The sequence below is a fragment of the Lycorma delicatula genome, chromosome 12, assembly GCF_047948215.1.
Source record: "Lycorma delicatula isolate Av1 chromosome 12, ASM4794821v1, whole genome shotgun sequence".
NCBI classification, from domain to species: Eukaryota; Metazoa; Arthropoda; class Insecta; order Hemiptera; family Fulgoridae; genus Lycorma; species Lycorma delicatula.
Window position 1 is genome coordinate 30943757 of NC_134466.1, and position 17186 is coordinate 30960942.

The window sequence follows — 17186 nt, forward strand, 5'->3', positions numbered from 1 at the left end:
ACCACCATGTGGTCAGATTGGCTCTATCATGCAACAGGAAAAGCTTTCTGATAGCCATTCAATCATGTAGTAGCCCTCGAGCCCAGCTTACCAGACATAGCCCAGAAATGCCTGTTTGTCATGGACAAATCTCTGACAAGTTCATACTTGCTGAGGTTGAAATCTTCAGCAGAAATATGTCAGAATCACCTTGTTGCTCAGTGTAACTAATGACTAGATAAGTAAGTTAATAACAGCTGTTATTATTACTAATTTATTATTTCTCTTTAAGTTTAGCATTAAGTTTCTTTACTTTATTTTTTTTTCAGGGTGCTACAGGTTTACAGATAGTTTAGCAGAAGAAGCTGACTCACTACAATCAGAAGAAGATGATGGGCCTATTATTAGAAGTGGTGTTGAATATGATAGTGATGAATTTGCTGATGATGAAGCTATGTCAAACCAGGATGATTCTAGTTCACAAGAATATTTACATGATGAACCCAGTTATCTAGATACTGTAGAACAGTATCATTCTACTAGACTTAATTATTCTCAACCAATTCATGTACATGGTATGTAAATACCATTATTAAATTCTGTTTATTTGAGTAGTGCTGGAATTCAATATTTTACATATTCATTGTTAATTAAAATTATATCGAAGTGTAACAACGCCGCAATGATTCCTATATTTGCAGTATAGATATAGTACGATTTAGATATCTATGTCCTATCTATATATTGATATCCTGTGGCTATAGGAATATGTTCATAAAACGGGTTTTTTTTTACAAATAACTTTATGCATAATTATCTATAAAAAATGTCCAGAATTATATTTTAAAATGTTTTTAGCTGAAATTTTGATGTATTATTCTGTGATCTTAATTTGTGAGACATCTGCACTGTGCAAACAGTAACTGTAACTTTGGAAAGTTGCTGGAATAATGGAAGTGCAATGATGAAACTTTCATAAGTATTATTTTGTATTTTTATTTCATTATTTTATAGAAATTGATATTACAATAACTGTAATAGTTTATAAAAGGTGTTGAAAATGACTTCCTCCAAGACCAATATAACACTGCAAATGTTTCAATTTATTTTCAAACAATTTAACCAGCTGATATACTGGAATGCCTCATTTATATGCGGTTTTTAGTTAATCAGTTGTGCATGGTCTGTTGCAATACACTGCTTGTTTGGTTGCCACTTATATAAAGTAATCTGGAAAAGTCAGATGGGGTGATAGTGTAGGCCACAAACTCCTCAAAATGATTCGTTCACCAAAGTCATTCGTAAAAAAAGTCATTAACCTGTTAGCTGAGTGTGCTGTGGCGTCATCTTGTTGGAACCAACCATGATTGAGTTTCCATTTCTGTTAACTTATTAATCAAGTTTGTTAAAACAGCTTAATAATGATCTCTGTTAGCTGCATTTTCAAAAAAGATTAGACCCACAATGCCTGTTCTACACACACCTACTCGGACTCCAATTTTCGTATTGTGTACATATTGTTCATGCAGTTCATAGGGATTAGTTGTCGACCGCAGTTGTGTACTTTGTGAATTAATATACCCTCCCAGATTTATCTGTAAAAAATGTAATGTTGAGGATACCCACATAATTTTGGTGAATAAAAAGTTTAAATTGTTGACTGTAATTTAATTTTCTGACATGATCTGTAGGTTTCAGTTCTTTTCTTACAGCTTTATGTGTGGTAGCAAGTCCACTATCTTGCTGCTGTGCTAACTTACACATTGACTTTGACTTTCCACCATAGCATCCAAAGTAGTAAGCAGCTTCTGTTCATTTAATTTAGATAGTCTTCCACTTCAGTCAATGTCTTCAATAGAGCCTGTTGCTTGACATTTTTTGATAAGAGTTCCAACTGTATTGCGTTGAAGAATAGGACTATTTAGAAACTTTTCAGAAAACTTGTGCTTCATTAAATTACTATACTTGTTACCTTTAGAAAAGACGTGTTCAGCAAGAAAATGCGTTCCTCTACTGAAAGAACCATTACGTTTCTTGCAACTATTGATTCCGATAAATGAAATGAGATGAAGCACGTTCAATCTCAACTCAACAAGTGACACGTTGGTTTTTTACTAAGCAATGCTCAGTGAACCCACAGGGCAACCAACCTAATGCTGAAAGAACAGAATGCACCACATAATTCTAAAGTTTCCTGCACAGCGACTTTACGAACGCACTGTATTTATAACCTGACCAATCATCTCATGTGATACATTTATGTAAATGACAAACCCTATTTTTTGTACTGCAGTGCTCTGTGATGCAACATAGTGATGGATTGACACTTGATGTATCTATCAGTGGAAGAAGTGATTCATTACTTGAATCACTTCTTCCGCTGGTAGAAACACCAAGTTTTTGCCAACCAACAGTTGCGAGCTTACTTCCAAATTAAAAAAAAGAAAATTTAATTTGAAAAGCTCATTGTAGAATCAATATAAAATAAAAGCTCAATCACAAAACAATTCAAGTTAAGGGGGGAACAACGAAAAAATTTACTAGGGCTATGTAGTTTGATCACATGTATATTATTAAAATTAAAAAAAATTATTAACATTAACAATACAAAAAATAATTTTTTAACATAAATTGAACATATTAAGCATATCAAAATTATTTTGAATCATATATATGGAATCATAGAAAACACATTTCCACACTACTCGTCTGTCATATTTAAAAAATATATAAAATAACGTAATTAACGTTAACAATACAAGAAGATAATTTTTTCTTAACATAAGTTAAACATATTATTTATATAAGGGTTATATGGAATCCATATTACTAATTTTTCTCTTCATATACATAAGGATACTTTCCTGCACATATAAAAATAATGATGACCTCTCATCGAATACACCTATTTACCCAGTCTCACTGTCCTGTCTCATCGAACAAAGAACACATCATCACTTCTGTGCGATCCAACTCAAAACACATCTCCACTCCATGACTGCTAAATTCACACTAGCCCCGAAACAAAGAATGCCCCGAACAGGCGTCTGGTGGCTTCCCCCACCAGACGCCTGTTCGTATTTTAGCACGTACACACTTTTTTCTGAGAATGTATATGCTCACACCATTCCACGATGACATCACCGTCTGGCTATCCAGACCATGTCATACATCAAAAAACAAAGTTATGTAATACAATTTCTTATCAAACTAATTACGTTTATTTAACTATTAAAATAATATAATACTATTGCCTATTTTCTGTTTTTAATATCAGCTAAGCCAAATGAATATTAACTAATTTTTAAAATATTGAAACTTTTTTCTTTATGTCATAATATATATATCGTTCGTAACCAACAAAATGTTGAATGGTTACAAAGTTATAGAATGAGTTATAGTCTTATCATTATTTGCATTCATATTATAAAGAGCTTGCTATTGGCTAGTAAGAAGTAACTGTAGAATGGCTCCTTATTTGAATGCCACTCATTAAATATAAATAATACATATCTCACATTCCTGAGAGCTTTGGTGAGAACTTGTTTATAATTTGTGTACTGCTTCTCAGTATTTCTTTTCTTATTTTTTTCACAATGCAGGGGCCTTAGGTTATTCATTCCTTACAATTTTTATTTTTTCATCTAGGTAGGGAGTTTCGTAGATCTAACTGTACTTTAAGTAAAGCAAAACATCTTAATAAACTTTAAAAGTAAAGCAAAACATCTTAATAAACTTTAAAGAAAAATTAAATTTTAAAAAAAGCACAAAAGTTTACATATTTATTATTTTTTTAAATTTTAACGTCATTAAAGTCTATTACATTATGGTTTACTTATATGTTTTTAATTTGGTACTGACTTGATAACAACCAAAATTTAGATTTATTTATTAGTTTTTTAGCTATTGCTTTTATTTTTTTTTTTACTATTTAAAAATGTTACTCCTTAAATGTTACTCCATTACTATCTAAGAGACCTGGTGTGAAATCATTAAATAAATTTAGTGTTACTTATTGGAGTATTGTATTCTGTGTACTCTTCTTCAGTACTTTGATTCTCAATCAGAGAATTCAAAGATATTGAATCCTATTAAATTGTAGAAGTTTTCAGTAATCTTATTTTCTCTGTAGAAAGCACTTTTTAGGATTTTGAAAAAAAATTTTATAATTATTGCATTTGTAATAATAGTCTTTTCCAACATGGTGAATTGCGTGGAAAACTTATGAGACTATCCCTTTCTTGTTTTTATTAATTAACTTTACAAATGTTTAACTCTAAATTGGCAAATGATTTCAGAACAAAAGTTACAGTAATTACAAGAATCTATAAAAAAAATTACCATTCTTTATCCTATGTATTATACATAAAATTAAGCAGGAAATTGCACGGAATTTAACTGTGATAGTTAGTATTAGAAAAGCTTGTTTACTTTTACATAGTTTTTCTTTATTAAATAGAAAAAAGTTAACATAAATATCTCAAGGCAGAAAACAAAAAAGGTTTCTGGATGTAAACTTGAAATTTTCATCATTTTTCTATTATTGCTGTATAAATGTATCCAAAGACGCTTATCCTAATAACTAAACAAGGAATTTCCTTAATGGGTCAATCCATTTGAAGTAACCCAAGGGTGGTTGCTTGACCCAATTAAAAAAAAAAATTGAAACTTGCCCACTTGTTTCCTACATGTCTCAGAACCTTAAAACTATTTTTTTTTAAATTTATTATTTAGAAATTTGCCTGTGGCGCACACCTATTTTTGTGATAGTAAGGGTTTACGGAAAAAATAATAACTAAAAAATTACTGATCCTGAAAGGATGAAACAAAAGGTTATTCATATTTTCTCAAAATAAAAGATTGGTCCAGTGGTTTATTTACCTACCTCTCTTCTTTCTATGAGAAAATTATCAATAAAGTTGAACATGAAAAACTGTGAAATTTCACTTCGGTAGTTTTTTCAAGAGACAGGGAGGCATACACAGTTTGAATTATTTTTTTATATGTAGGTATATGTAAGTTGTTTTTATTAATTAACTTTACAAATGATTTCAGAACAAAAGTTACAGTAATTACAAGAATCTATAAAAAAATGTATTCTGCAAAATACACTTAATTTTTATAAAATTTCAATTTTTAATAAATAAAAAAATATTCATTACTTCATTTTGTAGCAATAACAATGAAGGTATTTATAACTGTATCAATTTTAATTTTATGATTTGATTTCATACATAATAAGATATTGATTGGTCAACTTGGAGATAAAAAATCTCAATTGAATGAATCTTTGTCAGAGTCATAATTATATTTGAAGTCACATAACTTTTAAAAACTAAAATAGTTTCTGCTTTGAGAGACAATTAAAATGCTTCTTTTTTTTATGCTAATTTGGTCTGGTTCTTTGTGAATAGGTTGTTGTTGACAAATTATTTTATTTTTTTTATGAGCTTAGGTATTTATAATATAGATCGGTTCATTTATGAGGAACGGTTTTTTTTTATTAGATGGAAGAGTTAGCGATTATGTTGTGGATTCTTTAGAGTCAAGAATGGCAGCATCTAGTGGTTATAATAGTAATTTAACATCATTGTCCACCTCCCACCAACATTCTGCTCGACTAAATCATATATCATCCATTGGCTCTGGTATGTATCTGTACAAAATGTAATTAATTGTCTATGTATTTATGTTTTTATTTTAATATAATTATTGTGTTGTTTCTGTCTTTAACTGTGTGATTTACTAGTACAGTGTGGTCAGCTTTCATAATAGTGCATTCATTGGTACGATTCATATCTCCTATTGCTTCTGAGATTTTTGCTAGAAGTTTCTGTGATTTTTATAATTTTTTTAAAATACCTTGAAAACTCTTTTAACTTTGATAATTATGATTTTTAGTCAAGGATTTTGAAAACTAACTTATCTTAAAAATAAGATATTTTCCATAATTAATTTTCTTTCTATGAAAATACAGTTTTCATTTAATATTTGTTTTATATCTCTGGTTAGGCTGCAGTAACTCTAGACATTTTTTAAAATTAATTATTTAATGGATATGCTTTATTTGAGTCAATGTTGCAAAGAGCTACTAACTGCAGAAATCCTGTTAATCAAGAAAGCCCTAGGGGAAAAGGATATAACTTCTAAGAAAAAACCTTTTCTTAGAATTAATTTAAAAAATTAATTTTGTGATAAAATATTGTCATTTGCTTTTTTAATTTTATTTCTACAATGTAATTGAAATTTTTGAGGGTTTTTCCATTAGTAGGTAGCATTTTCTATCCCTGAAAATAAAAGGATTACTTTTAGTGGAAATTCTTAGAATTATGCATTCAAAATTATGTATAATTACTAATTTGAATTACTGATTGCCTTCACTTTTTCTTAACTTCAATCATTTAATTTCTTTATTTTATTATTTTAAGAGTAGATTTATTTTAATATCATTTTTTTTCTTACTTTTTATGATTGTCCCAACAGCATAGGTAAGTCATTAATCCAATATCTCCTACAGATCAATGCAGGAAGCATTGCAACTTATTTGCAAAAAGAGTAGTAATTAACTCCTCACTGGTTAGCAGTTTCCTTAATATGTTCTATTCTAATTGGATCTCTTTTGTTATGCTCTCCACACTCCTTTCTTTAAGCGTTATTTATGAATTGCTGTTGTTGTTTTTCCCACATATTTACTTAGTTTGGAATCTACAACCATGTGAACACAAGACTAGTAGTACTTTTTCATTCAAACATTGCGAAAAATTAGAGTAAAGCAGGACATGCTTGACTCATATAGTCATGTCACCCATTAAATGCTTTTTAGTGATGATTTTACAGCATATTATTACACAGCAGCTAACAAAACATCACCTTAACTTTATAAAGAAACATACAGTAGTAGAATATTAACAAAAATGTAAACGTTTACATACTATTTTGTAATTAGATGATTTAAAAATCAGACTTGCTGTGCAAAGAAAAGTAACTTATAAAGTTCTTTTAAAAATTATGCTGTTACACACTTAACTCACACATTTTTACATTACAAACTTGTCTAAAACTAACCTTAACAATAGTTTGAGTAACAGGATATTATTATGCAGGTACATTAATTTTTTCTTTTGCACAGAACGAGATATTAACATTGCATATAAATAGACAGTACCAGATGTCTTATTTGTAAGCAGTAAAGACCAGTGTTGGTAACAGTTATACAAAATTATTTATCTATATATTATTTAATGTAATGATTTAAATGATATTAAATCATAATTTTATATAAATCCCTGAGTTTTAACAAAAAAAACAGGGTGCAGAGCATATAACAGGAAAGGTACCTATTCTAATTTACTGAAGAAGAGTATAGTATGATAATGCTGTTCATCTCGTAATCTGATGATTCAGGAGTTGAAAACATTACTGGTATGATGATATTGTCAGATGTTATATTTTTGTCTGTGTTCACAAAAATAGCAATTTTTCATCATATTGCACAGTATACAGTTTTGTAAGAGAGGGCAGGTTGGGTTATAAAGATGACACAGGCATCTACATTTCTCCATCATGTTACTCAAGATTAGAATGTTTCTCCACTATTTAGTAGTAGAAACATCTATTGCTGGTGGAGTTTTGTAAATTGGTCAATCCTGAATGTAATTCTTGCTTAACCATTTGTTCTTACCAAAAATATTGCAGTGTCAGGGAATCTTGTAAAAGCAAGATTCTATTCCTTTACTGTTATATTTCTTAAAATAATTTTTCATGTGAGAATCAGTATCTGAGAAGAAAAGATTAGAAGCTTTTGAAATGTGGTGCTATAGGAGAATGTTAAAAATCAGATGGGTGGATAAAGTGACAAATGAAGAGGTATTGCGGCAAATAGATGAAGAAAGAAGCATTTGGAAAAATATAGTTAAAAGAAGAGACAGACTTATAGGCCACATACTAAGGCATCCTGGAATAGTCGCTTTAATATTGGAAGGACAGGTAGAAGGGAAAAATTGTGTAGGCAGGCCACGTTTGGAATATGTAAAACAAATTGTTAGGGATGTAGGATGTAGAGGGTATACTGAAATGAAATGACTAGCACTAGATAGGGAATCTTGGAGAGCTGCATCAAACCAGTCAAATGACTGAAGACAAAAAAAGAGAATCAGTCGCATGGTTTATGGCTAAAAAGCATCCGGGATGAGGAAATATATTGATTTTATTCTTATTAAATAAGAATTGAAGAATACTGTACTTGGGGCCAGAAGTTCAGCATTAAAAGTTAACAAATCTGTATGTGGAACATAGAACACATATTGTCATCCTATATAAAATAACCTGTCCCTGACTTTTTATTTTAAAAAATGAATAGAATAATCTGATTATATTATTATACAGTATTTGTATTACAAAGACTTTAGGTGGATGCTAAAATCTTTACCTTTGCCGCACTTTACTTGATAGCACTTTGGTCATTAGGATTTTTATGCAGGTATCAAGACAGTAAACAGAGTCCCCAAGTCTGTACATCCGTCGATGGTCTTCTCACCAGTTACAAAGAAAGTATTGGCTCTTCAGTCCTGGCATCCTCACCATGGAATACCTGTTAGGATCACACCTTCAGCCACAAAAAGAAAGGTCACCCACAAAAATCACTGAGAGGCCTTAATTTTATAATATTATGTGTTATTTTATCAAAATAAAATTAACATTACTATTTTGTTGCATATGAGTTCAGCTTTGTTGAGATAGTTTTTTCTCATTGTGCTCCATTGCGCTAAACTACTTATGTTTTTAATTTAAAAAATCTTGATTGAAGAGTAGGAGTACAATAAATTTGCAGGAATAAAAGTGTGATCTGCATCTTGCAATTGGAATTGTGTTATTGAACCGACACATTCACATTCTTTGTAGCCGTTCAGACCGGCTACAAAGTCCTTTCTATGATATAACATACAGGTTGGTAACACTGTATATCATTACGTGATAGCAAAGATTAATCAGCTGCTGTCATCTACTCAGCAAAGTATCAGGTTTGTTTGGAGTAGATTTTATTTTTTACATATTTAGAAATTTGATTTGGTTTTGTGCGTGTTAAGTTAAAATGGACAGAGGTACTTGCCTGTGTCATGAATACATGGCATGCTTGTACAAATGCAAATGATAACATAAAAGACAGATTCATTCAGCGTTTTGGTAAGAAAGCTCCATTAGAACAGTCTGAAAGTGGGGGGAAAAAGCCTTTGTCACAGAGTCAGTTTTGGATTTGAAATAATCTGGATATCTTCCCAATTGACTGAATAGTTCTGATGTTGTTGAAGATGTTTATGATATTTTAAGGCAACCAGGAAAAGCTAAATATTCTTTATTCAACAATTCAGAAAATAATGAAAAATGATGTAGGGTTTAAGCTAGCTTTCTAGCTGGGATGTGGCTTTAAGAGAAACTTGTTGCAAATTTACTTGTGTCATTTGTAGGATCTGAGGCTCTTCGTAGGCATTCTTCCAATTTTCAGACATAAGAGACCAGTTTTTATCTTCAGCAAATGTACCATTTACCTGAAGATCAGAGAACAATGTATTCAAAGCCACCCATCATAAGTAATGATGAGGGCAATGAAATCTTTGGAATCATACTTTTTGAAAGAAGGTAACTTTCATACATTAACATAGTTGAAAAGTATTTAATTTCTAATCTTTGATCGACTGGTATGGAATTAAATGCTGTTTTATAGCAAAATGGTCTCTAGTCTGTTAAGGGTAAGGAGCTCAATCACTAGGAGATTCTTAATAAATATTTTGAAGGTTGGTGAATAATTAGGCTTTTAAATTCAGTGTCTGGGTAGAAGTCTAGACTTATCCTTCTTCTGGGAAATCAAAGAAAAAGAAAATGTAACTAAGAAATATTGATTTGTTGAAAGATGCTTCAGAGACTGCTTTTATGACTGATCCTTCAACATGTAAAAGAATGTCTAAATGCACTTTGTCATTGATAAACTGTATGCGGGCAATAGAAGAGCACTGATAACAAACAATTCATGTTTATTTCTTTATGTGAATTGTGGCTGTGGTGTAGTTTCAAAAATGCCTTCTGTTAATGAATAAAATCCTTTTTGGGTGCTATAGTTATCTCTCTAGTATTGTGTTTGTTTAGTAAAAAGCTTTGGGGATATTTCTTGAGGCGGTTTACTTTTATGATTACAATGTTTTTATAATAGGGATTTACTTAATCCAGTTTCTCTTAGTTAAGTTACAATTTTATGGTGTGCACAGATAAGAACTTGATGAGTCACAAGATTAAAATTTGATAAATTGCAGGTTACATTAGAGTATTATCTACACATTTTAGAATTGTTTATTGGAGAAGCTCCTTGTACATTCACTGCTGGATAACTGTTCAGTTCACTGTTGAGAAATGTTTCAATCGTTTTGTAACATTCTGTAGTCATGGTAACCAGGTAACTGTCATTTTTTTCAAAAGAATAGCCTTATACTTCCTTCTAATGACATTTGAAATCGCATTGTAACTTTTCACTCTGTAACAGTAGCTGGTGTAAAAGGCAAGGATTCTTTGCAGACCAGTAGTGGAACTTCTATTTATTAATAACCATTTTAAATAAAAGTGGACTCCATCAGATAGCCATAATTTCTTTTTTGTAGGTTTATGTTTTTATCAGATTTTTGCTATGAACTGTTAAGAAAAAAAACTCTCCCATTAAAATCATGGTCTCAGTTCTTTGGTTACCTGAATTTTTTTATGGATGAAGGTGAAACTTTCTACAGTGAATATCTGCCCAAATTGTAATGAGACATACCCAATGACTTGACATGATATGCTTTGAACTGTGCAGAAATGAAGATCTGAGGGTTCAATAGTTTCTGGCATTAATATAATTTTTATTGGGTGTGGACATTTCTTACTAAACAGTTCACATCTTTATAGTGTGAACTGATGGAACCGATTGATAGCACCAAATTTGAAAGTGACAATGAAATTCTTATCACATAGCCTCATTGTACTCCTTTTATGAATTGCTTTTATTATTCTGTATTAATTGAGCATAAAATGATTTCATAATAGTCCTGCTAACATCATGCTTTGCAATAAATGACTGAAAGCTTTCCATTTCTGTACGCTTCCCTGTATTGTTCCCAGATGCATATTGTTACACTTTTTAGAAATTTTCATTTTATTATATATTTTTGTTTAAATTATAACTAGTCATGTACATTGTATGTAAAAATATATTTATTTACACTTTCAGTATTGATTACTTTTAGGTTCAATCGGAATGGTCCCTTCTTTACCCTTGGAAACACAGCATGCATCATTAAAACGTAAAAAAGATCCACCTGTACAGGCTCCTGTATTATATTCACCTATATTAGAGAGATCTGAGGTTTGTGATTTTTTTTGTATTTTTTTTTTATTCAGAACCTTCTTTTTTGTAAAATAATTTTACTATTATAATTCATTTTATTATTTTAATTTGTTTGCAAGAAGTATTTGTTGTGCATGGATTATTTGGCATTAGTTTTTTAAAGTATGGAACAGAAAAGGTTACTGCTCAAAAACCTTTTTACACTTTATTATTGTATTTTTTTTTTACATTTTATAGATAAGAATAATATTCTATTGTACTTTTTAATTTATTATTAAAGAACCTGGTTTAGGTATCAAAAATGTCTGAGGACTATTCCAAAATTGATTTCTAATTAGCTGTTGAAAATTAATAAATTGCTGTAGCAATGCAGTAACCATAAGAAATCTACCATCTTATGGTGCGCTAACTACCATCCTTTATGTTAAGTACTGGTAAAAATTGCTTAAAGTAACTCTTTTTTAAAAGTAAATTGTGTCAGATAGAAAAAAAAATTAAATTTTATGAGTTTCATTTTAGGTGAAACTTGCTTGTGTATAAAATGTAGCAACATTGAATTAGTATCATCAGAATTACTGTTGATTTCTGAACCAGAAATATTTTTTTGGAATATTTCAGCTCTTTTAAAATAGTGTATTACTCATTATACAGTAATAAAGTCTTAAATAAAAAGGTTTCTGGAAAAATACACTTGTGTAATAATAGAAATACAACTTAAAATAATGCGCAAAGGCAAAGTGAAAGTGCAACTTTCACAAATCATGTTACTTCGAACGATCTTGTCTATTTTCTGAAGAGGGTGGTTCTTGATAAGCGGCAAGATGATTGGAGTGCTACCATGAACAATAAACTTAACCCAATTAAGAACATTGTTTCACCATTGAGCTCCTCATGCAGAAATAACCGTTGAGAGGAGGTTATTATCTGCTGTTTATGAAAAGGGGGGATGCACCCCTTTGTTTTGTGCTTGCTGCAGCAACTGCCAACTAACAGTCCACTACATCCTTGTGGGTTGTATTTATTATGGAGTATTGCATCACAAATTTAACTTATGGGCTAACATGCGAACTATTCTTGGAGATAATGAAATGTCTTTTTTTACAATTTCTTAGGGCCATTCGTTTATATTCAACTACTTGAATTACTGTAGTGTTTCAGCTATTCATGCCATTTACTGTAAAACAGATGGTGGTTTTATTATTTTAATTTAGATATATAATGTGATATCTTCTTCTTTTTTTTTATTACAACCAATTTATCCTAGTATCTGGGCGGTGATAGCACAAAAGCGTTTTTCACCTAGAAAACCCCCAAAAAAATTAAAATTTAATTTTTGGAATTTAATTTGCTTCATATTACTTTATGTTGATTGTTTATTACCGAGTTATAATTGTCAACATACCATGTCCTTATTAAAACTTTGAGTGATGCCATGCACTAATTTACCCTCAAAATCCTGTATATTTATTTCTGACATAATTACTGATAGTGGAAATCCTATGGGTATGGTATTTTTTGTGTATATTATTTGTTATTAAATTCAAAATAGTTTTGATGACATACATTTCTTTTAATAATGACAGATGTAATAAATTTTGGATCTTAGTTACTTTTTAATTTATTTTTATTTTTTATAATTTTTATGGTGTGCTCTATACATAGATATGCTAGGATACATGTTAGTTATGTCATAATTAACCATTCTACTATCTTTATTTACAGTTAAACTCTTTAATTTATTTAGTAATTCACAACCATTTAATTAAATAAATAGTTCATCATGACTGAGGGTGTGTGATCCCTGAAAGTGCTATCATGATAAAATTATGGGAAGACATGTCTTCCCATTAAAATTTTAAAAATAATTTAACAGTACAGAGGGGTAACATGAATCTTAAAAAGATTAATTAATGTCATAAAATAATTATCCATTTATTTCTTACTTTGGTGCAGGGCACTAACGATGACAAGCTCAGCCTATTATTCCAAAAACATATAGTAAACATTTTGTAAATAAGCATTCTTAAGTCTCAAGTTGTAGAGTTTCACAAGTACAAATAGAAGTGACTACTAGTTTGCTGCTAGTAAAAACATGTTCATGATTGGCAGATTTAAAAAAAAAACTTTAGTTTCAGAATCTTGACCTGTGTGCCAGGATTTGTAATAATCTATAACTTTAAAGTAATATTCTGTACAGTTGATATATGTGTTGTAAGATATATAAGTTAAACAAAAATTGTGCTCGTTAAATTGTTCAGTTATCTAATTTGATTTGTGTTTATTTTATCATAATGAAATTTGAACCAGATGAGTACACATATTTTTTGTTGTCAATTATACCGCACATGTTGAAACATTAAGATATATTCTAGAAAAGAACGGTGGTTTAATTTATATTTTCACCCTTTGCAGTAAGTTCAGTTCTCATTTTCCCAGTATGCAGTCTATTGGCAATTTAACATTCATTTTGTGATTGTGAAATTCTGTTTTCATTATCTTATTTTCTTGTCAACTTTTACATTTTTCTTTTTTTTTATTTATATGTTACTTGTTTGTTCTATTTACTGTGTGAGATATCCTCAAAAGGTTTATGAGCTCCAATTTCTGCTTGAAATTGGATTGTGGCGTGGGAGTTTATTCGTAGGTTGACAGGCATTCATGATTTGTTTGGTGTTTTGTTTTTCTCTACTAACACTATTTTACAACAGCTGTATATTTATGTGACGTTGTGGTTTAATGAAAAAAAACAAGTTTGTGGATTGCACAAGGTTTTCTCTAAGGGCCATGACAATTTAAATAATATTTATTGCAACATCCATTTATTTATTACTGTGATTATTGAAAACATTAACCATGTTAAAAACAATTGAAGATCTGTTAGTACAACAATGGTCTCCACAATAATTTGAGAATGCATTATGTGTCAAAGTATTTCAAAGTTGTTTTTTGCCAATCAAAAAGAAACAGGATTGATACTGGTATATGATCTTACTGCCAAGACTGATCAAGACAAACATTTTCTGAATAATACACTTAAAAGAGATCAGATTTTTTTCATTATGAATATACAAAATCATCATCAATCTGTTGTTGGAGTAAAAGTTATATCTCCTCAGTTACAAAATTTTTATTTAGACTGAGTTTAGACAAAGAAAATGCTATTATATTGGAAGTTTTATTATACTCAGGTATTTTCCATCAGGAGGACATTCTACAAGACCAAATAGCAAGCAAGGAAGAAGTGTTCAACATTATATTTTATCATTTACAGGATAAGATCAGAGGAAAACGTCCTTAAGAATGGAAAACAAGTAATTAGAATTTTTTTCATATCAGTGCCCCAGCAAATTGATCAATACCTGGTCAAGTAGTATTTTGCATGACATGATGTATTCTCTTCAGAGCATCTGTCATGCACATCCAATTTGCACCAGCTGATTTTTTATTTGTTTCCTTGTTTGAAATCGACTATGAAGGATGAGAACAATACAGGGACTCGATGTGACAAAATAACTGAAAGTTTCAAAAAAATGGGTTCCAAGGATGATTTCGGTAATTTTTATAAAAGTTGACATAAGTGAGTAGTTGTAGAAGGAAACTGTTTTGAAGAATGTAATATAATTATTTAATGTACATGATTTTTGTAAAATAATATATTCTAGGAACTTTTTGAGGCTATCTCATATATAAACGCACATATTTATAGATAAATCTTGGAAGTTATATGTAGAAGTTTGATAACAGACTACATAGTCAAAAATGACTCCTTATTGAAAAAAATGTAGGCAAATTAGTTTCTGTGACAAGTTAGTTATTATTTTTTTTGCATAATTTAAGTTTTGCATTTTTTTTACTTTTATTCCTAATTGTTTATTTATTTTTATTATATATTTATCCCTTTTTTCTTCATTATAGAGAATAATGATGGGATTAGGTACATCAAGATGCAGTTCTCCGTCACCTCCTTCCACTGTGTTTCTTCATCGTCCACCTTCTAATCCCCATTCCTTACCTTCATCACCTTCCCCATTGTCTGCTAGCATGCAACTTGATCAGGTATGATTTTTTTTTATTGATTTCTATTTTTTCTTATTTTTTATATTTGTATACATATATTTGGAAATATTTACTTCAGTGTAATACGTAAAGTAGTACAGTGACAATTTTTTTTATTTAAAGATGAAGAAAATTCCTTATAAAATTCATATTATCATTAATTTAATATTAAAATCTTAAACGCAAAATAATTTGTACAGGTTTAATTGAGGCCTATTAATATAAAAGTTGTACATTCAGATGAATGTACTCTGTACTACTCTGCTTGTTCATTCAAATGATTGTATTCTGTACTCAACATAATTTATACTTAGTATTTTTCATAGGTTCTTTTTTAAAGTTCATAGTAGTCCTCTTTGAGTTCCCTTATCTATTACTTTGAGTTCAATTTTTCAGATTATTTCTGCTAGAATATACAGTGCTTCATCAATGAGGCATAGAGTTGTAGGTACATGGTTTTTTAATAAGTCTTTTTAAGCAAGTCCTCAATTATACATCTTTTTGTAATTTTCCTCATCTTATCGATTGTCATTTGCTACTGTTATATGTATATATTCCTAATGTATAAAGCAAGAATTTCTTTAGTATGTTCAGTAGTTACATCCTCAGTAATTGAATTATGTATTACTTGTATTTATAGAATATGATGATTTTTAAATAATAGTGCAATATTGGGTGTCCATTTTTCAAAAAAAAATGTTTATCTGTTTTCTATTTAATAAATTTTTAATCCACTTTTTGCATTCTCAACTATTATAGCAATGTATAAAATGAACTATTGTGATTGGTCAAAAATCTTTGTATCCAATTTTTTCATTTCTCAATATTTTAAATAAAAAGGATGGGGTTAAACTAGGGCACAGTCATGTATATGTGAATGAATATTTGGTATGTTTGTGTGTGTGTGTGTTATGGTTTTAAACATTTCAACATGTTTAAGTAAAAAATGCTTATAAAGAGTGATGTAGCTGCACATGTGGTAATGTGATAGGCTAATTTTTTAAATTTAAATGCAGGGTTGGAAAAGGCTAATTTTTAGAATTAACAATCTTTCTTTTTTTATAAATCATAGCATTCTAATTTTTTAAATTATTAATAAATATTAGTAAAGTAAACAAGATAATAATCAAGGCCAAAAAGTTGTTTACATATGTTACTGCTATCAGCATTTATTACTTTACTGTATTTTGAGGGCTTTCTGAAGTTTAAAGTGTAGCAACTATTTATTATGTGTATCTTCCAAATTTATTTTATAAAATTTTTTTATACTGTTAACAGTTGTCAAGGGTAGTTTTAAACAGAGATAAGAAGTTGCCATCCGAAAGTGATATAGAAAAATATGCACAAGACAATCTTAACATACACAAGAAAGGTATATTTAGGAAGAAATTCTCTGTAAGGGATATGTTATCATGGTCAAAGGTATGTGTTTCATATATAAAAATTCTATAAAGTTGTGGTGGGTTTCAGAGCTATTTTTTTATCATACATACTGAATTTATAATGAACAAAATAGTAACTTTCTGAGTTTTTTGAATGTTTAATTCAGTTTGATGTGTCTTCTATTTTACTATGTAAACATGTAAATGATTGTATGTCCTTATCACACATAACAAAGCAATCAGGTATGACTGATTCAACATCCACTGGGATTCTTGTTTTCAGTTGTTCAATATAGTTTATGTACATTATACACAGTTTCGTTGATATAACCCAAGAAGGCAAATGTTGTGAGAGGTACTGATTACAGTAGTACTGCCTTTCACCATCTTCCCTTCCTAAC

The 17186-nt window shown here is 29.8% G+C and overlaps 1 protein-coding gene across 3 annotated transcripts in view; it reads left to right on the plus strand.

The window, feature by feature from the left end:
• The window catches only part of RhoGAP93B (MyTH4 and RhoGAP_KIAA1688 domain-containing protein RhoGAP93B), a 92725-nt gene that overhangs the window by 46864 nt on the left and 28675 nt on the right, over positions 1 to 17186 (plus strand). For all 3 annotated transcript variants that reach the window (XM_075380180.1, XM_075380181.1, XM_075380179.1), the window contains exons 12-16: positions 309 to 554; positions 5487 to 5627; positions 11247 to 11365; positions 15263 to 15403; positions 16682 to 16825. In XM_075380180.1, coding sequence (XP_075236295.1) covers positions 309 to 554; positions 5487 to 5627; positions 11247 to 11365; positions 15263 to 15403; positions 16682 to 16825 — 791 coding nt within the window. The remainder of the gene's footprint in view (positions 1 to 308; positions 555 to 5486; positions 5628 to 11246; positions 11366 to 15262; positions 15404 to 16681; positions 16826 to 17186) is intronic.